At 49.4% G+C, this 5,195-nt stretch overlaps 1 gene segment (V, D, J or C); it reads right to left on the bottom strand.

Annotated features, from left to right (window-relative positions):
- Positions 1-677: 677 nt before the first annotated feature.
- LOC110258447 lies at positions 678-1,246 on the bottom strand. The segment is given in 2 exon segments: positions 678-988; positions 1,184-1,246. Coding segments are annotated over 2 exon segments (366 nt in total).
- Between the last annotated feature and the right edge of the window lie 3,949 nt (positions 1,247-5,195).

Below are 5,195 nucleotides of genomic sequence, written 5' to 3'. Positions count from 1 at the left end.
CTTGTGGGGAAAGATCACAGGAGGAGAAGAGAGGAATGTTAGGGCAGTGAAACTGCTCTGTGTGATGCCCTGATGGTGGAGGCAGGTCATTGCAGATGTTTTCAACCTGTAGAATATACAACCTCAAAGGTGATCCCGAAAGTAAACCATGGGCTTTGGGTGAAAACAGTGAGTCCGTGCAGCTCATCAAGTGTGAGACATGTGCCACTGTGAGGGGAGGAGTCAAGTGTAGAAAACAAGGAAGGCCACATGGCTGTGGAGAAGGGTATTTATGGGAAATCACTGTACACTTGCTGAATTGTTATTGGAACCTAAAATTCCAAAACTAAATGAATACCTATTAAGAACTCCTTCTTGGAGTTTCTTGGAAAGTATTCTTCAACAAAACCTTCACCTGCTGTATGAACTGAGATGCCACAATGCAGATGACTCGGGTGTAATCTGGGATCATCTCAGAATTTATAAAGTCAGGAGAGGCATTGTCACATCAGCGCTGTGGGGCTGAGGAGGGGGAGAGAGTGTTAGGGTGTCTAGGAGGTTCCCAGGCCCTTCGACAAAAACCTTGCAGTGACCTTCAAATGGTGATCTGAGAAATGCTCTTGGCAGGTGGAGGCACCAGGAGCAGCTGGGGCAGCCCAGCCTCACACATTTGCTTCCCTGGGGGTTTTTGTGCTGGCCTATAACACTGTAGGTGATGCACTGTTATGCTGCATACAGTAATAAGTTGCAACATCTTCAGCCTGCAGGCAACTGATGGTGAGGGTGTAATCTGTGCCAGATCCACTGCCCTTGAACCGGGATGGGACCCCACTTTGCAAAGTGGATGCCTTATAAATGAGGAGTTTAGGAGCCTTCCCTGGTTGTTGTTGATACCAGTCTAAATTACTGCTAACACTCTGACTGGCCCGGCAAGTGATGGATACTGTGTCTCCTAGAGATGCAGCCAGGGAGGCTGGAGACTGGGTCAGCTGGGTGGCACTCCTGGCACCTGAGAGGGGAAACAAAAAACACATATTCCTGTTATCAGAGGACTTCCTTGAAGAGCCCAGAGTTACTGAGCACAGCAGCTGAGGGGATGCTCCCATGTCCTAGACACACAGAGACACTCAGGTGTCCCACAGTGAGCAGGGATGAGTGGAAGGGTGTCAGCAGTGGGAGTCATTCTGAGGGTCTCCCTCCTCACCTGAGAGCCAGAGCAGCAGGAGGCCGAGGAGCAGCATGGGGGCCCTCACGTCCATGCTGGGTTCTGACTGCCACTTCCTCCTGCCCAGGGTGGGCCGAGACTCTTAGTAAGTGTCCAGGGTGGTGGGCTGTGCTCTGGGAACATGCAAATCATCAGGGGGAGGGTAGGGCTGGGCACAGCTGCAGGGATGGCTGGTCTCAGTGACAGCTCAGGGGCTGTGCCCTGGGGACTCAGGTCAGAGCAGGCAGCCCACATGTTTTGCAGAAAACACGTTTCTCCCTGGAGACCATAGGATGGACTCAGCGCACTGTCCTCTCAGGAGAGGATTTGTTTTCGTCCATTCAAGGCTCACCCTTGTCTTTCTGGCCTCATTTCCATCTCAGAGCAGGAATGTCAGTGATGATATATTTCAGAAAGCTGTAGGGAATTTGACAATATCTCTGCATTTTGTACCTGGAGAATTTTCCTCTATGGTCTGATTCTCTGACGTCAGGGTTGAGATACATTCTTTGATCCTCCTCAGACCAACCACTCACCGGGTCTCCCTAAACTGAATGTTTTTCCCACATCTGCATCTTCCTGCATCACTAGATCTCTTAAGAGATGACACTTCTCAGGGGTTTGGGGCAGGGAGTTGGGGCTCAAGCAGGGGAGGAAGGTGAGGTTAGAAACCTGGCACCTGGCCTGGAGCCCACATGGTGTGGACAGGTCACCTGCACAGGCAGGAGTGGAGCCCAGCCTGGGATGTGGCAGGAGCATGTCCCCTCGAGGGGGTGCTGCCACTGCTGACCCAGTGCCAGGTGTGGAGCTGGAGGGAGATGAGGGAGGCCTTCAGGTGACCAGTGAGGCCAGTGCTGGTCATGTTCCCAACCACCACTGCTTCTTCCTCCCATTGCAGAGGAGGGCCCTGGACTTGGAGATTGGATATGGAGAAACTAAAATCAGCCCCAATCCAGTCTGATCCATTCTCTCTAAAGCAGGGTGAAGACAAGACCACAGCCTCTGGAGTTGCTGTGGAGCTGCAGAGAGGCCAGGGAGGAGGGGACATGAGGCTGGAGAGGAAACTGCCCTGCTGTCAGTGTCACCAGACCAGGGAGCCTCAGACCCTCATGGTGTGGCTTCAAAGAAGAGAAGCTGCATCCCCACACACAGTGGGAATACCTGTCTGCACCCAGGGGTCCCGATGTCCATCTTGTCCTTGTCCTGGATCAGAGGTTATCTAGGCAAGTCTAGATAAATCTTACTGCAGTTTTTTTCATGTGTATGCATTGTACATTATTTTTTTTAATTTTTTGTTTTGTTTTTTAGGCCGCACACAGAGCATATGGAGGTTCCCAGGCTAGTGGTCCAGTTGGACTTCCAACTGCCTGTCTGTGCCACAGCTCAAGGCAATGCCAGATCCTCAACCCCTTGAGTGAGGCAGGGATCGAAGTGATTCCAAGTCAGATTCTGTTCCGCTGGACCACGATGGGGACCCCAAATTTATTATTTTTTTTATTTTTCTTTTTAATGAACAGAGACCTCAATTTACACTGCATTAAAGAGTGACTAGTATATAGTCCCACTAACTAGCATTAGCACACTGAGTAGAGGAAGAGTCCAGAGTATGGGCTCAAGGAAAACTTTCACACCATTGCCCACGCACCCAGCACACACAGGGTACCATGCAAAACAGGGCAGGCTGGGGTCCCGAACCCTCAGCATAAGGGAAAGTCCTGCTATGCCCATGGCCCAGATCTTCTACCACATGTTGAATTTCACTGTGCAGGGAAGTTAAGGTGGGGTGAAGGAGAGTCCCCAAAGGGACCGTTACAAGGAGGTGGTGACCTAAGAGGGCCTGAGGATGCCAATGACATCAGGTCTCTAATCTTCTAGATGACAGTGTCAGCTTCAGCAGGTGGGGAAAGGTGGCTGCTTGAGATGGATCCTCCTCAGAAAGTGTAAAGATGGGCTCTGTGGACGCAGCATGTCGGGGGGTTGGGGGGACAGGCCCGGCTTCCAGCCCCAGAGCTCAGGACCCAGAGAGGGTTTCTCCACCACCCACCATGACTGCAGCTCCTTCTCAAGTGTCTTCACCACACCCAAGCCCCTACACCCCCAGGGGCTCCCTGTTGAACGGAACAGTTTCCCTCCTACTTCCTCAGAATTTCCAAGGTCAGGCCTAGGACTTTTGTGGATGGTGGTGTTTGTCTGCCATCTAAAGGCAGTTTTGTGAGATAGTAATTTATAAGATGTCTGATGCTGTGGCCAATTTAGTCTAGGCTATGAGGGTTGAATTGTTATGTGAGAATTAATCTGACAGTGTAACATCCATCCCAGGTCATATTCTGTTGGGAACACAGCTTTATTGATATCCAAGGCATGTAACATATATGATATACACAGTGAGATGAGTCTGGCCATATGTATATATATCAGTGAGTCAATCAACAATCAAAAATACTAGACATTCCCTTTTCTTTCATAGTATCCAGCCTTACGTTTTCATCTTCAGTCCTTTAGAGTTTATTTTTATATCGTGAGAGAGAACATTAAAATTTCATTCTTTTACATGTATCTCTGTAGTTTTCCCAGTTTGATGAGACATACATTTCACCAATGTGTATATTACAGCCTCCCATGAATCAGACTTTGGATGTCGACTACATCTGTGAGACTCAGGCAACAACACAACAGGACTCTTGCTCAAGTTAAGGTAGCAATAGGAGTGACTCCTCTACTTGGGTCATATAATCAGCACAGCACATGGTGCTGCTTGCAGCTGGATTAGATAAGGGTACTGTGTGTACATGCTGAAAAGCTTGGATATAAAGTCACTTCATAGATTTCTAGGCTGGTGTTGAAACACCATGCCGTGCTCAAGAAACAAACACACACTATACGTTGTCAAAATGAATCAGTTCCCAGAATGTCAAGGACCACTAGCAGACTTGTTTGTAGGACACTATGCAGCTATGTGATTGAACTGCCCACTGTAATCTGTTCATTTTAAACCCAGCAAGTTATCAATATATCTGGTCTCAGTGGCAGTGAATCTTAGGAGAGTGCTGGGTCTTTGAGGACTGGGTCTAAACAAATTCAGCAGGCAGAATCCAACTCCATGGGAAGGACCTCAGTCCCCACAGCAGTCATCCCCCTGGCCCTAACATCTCCTCATCAGCTTAGAGTTTGGTGTCAGAGGGGTGCTCAAGCAGGTGACTTGAGAGAGAACACTTCAGGTTTGTCCTGGACACACTGCCGTCATATGTTGGTGTGAGTAAGAATGTGGAGCTCCTGCCCTACAGCCCTGCTCGTGCTGGGCTCTGAAATAAACTGCTGAGTCAGCAGATGCTGGAGCAGTGCACATGGTCACCAACCTGGTCTGAATAGGGATGTGACCAGAGACAAGGATGTTTGGAGATTTCTGGAGAGCTGGTTCCTCAAGGGCTTGGAAAGACATGATTAGGAGGTGAAAGATTAGGAGTTCTGGGGAAATGGGCCAAGGGTTTACCTAAGAATTGTGTCCAAGGTGAGGAGAAAATGGTACAAGATGAAAATTACAACACAATTTTGTAACATTTTACCTAGAGCCCCATCCCAGAAATTGTGTGGAGAGAAAGGAAACCATCTGATAAAGACCCAGGACCTCCTTCTGGGCTGCCTGGTGACATCCTGGTGGTTGTCAGGTGGCTGATGTCCCTTAGATGGTGTGCTGTCCACTTTCTACTCCCAGGCACCCAACAGCTGGCAGCAATGACAAGGAAAATGTTCCCCCAAAGGCAAGTGAGCTCTCAAGTGTGCCCCACACAGGTTGAGATTTACATTCCCGTTCAGACTGTTGAATGTGTGTCTTTTCCTTAAAGAAAGGGATCAGCCAGCTGACAGCTTCTCTGATTCTGGAGACGCACACATTCCATCAGCAGGAGGGCTGGTCTGGCTCAGAGACCAGGGGCCTTGGAATCTGCCAGATGGGAGAGGAGCCAGAAAACCAAACTGCTCTCTGCAGCCTTCAGTGCCAGCAGCCCTGCCACCT

Source organism: Sus scrofa, unplaced genomic scaffold (assembly GCF_000003025.6).
Source record: "Sus scrofa isolate TJ Tabasco breed Duroc unplaced genomic scaffold, Sscrofa11.1 Contig207, whole genome shotgun sequence".
NCBI lineage: Eukaryota > Metazoa > Chordata > Mammalia > Artiodactyla > Suidae > Sus > Sus scrofa.
Note: the sequence above shows the minus strand (reverse complement) of the source record. Positions and strands in the feature narration are given on the sequence as shown.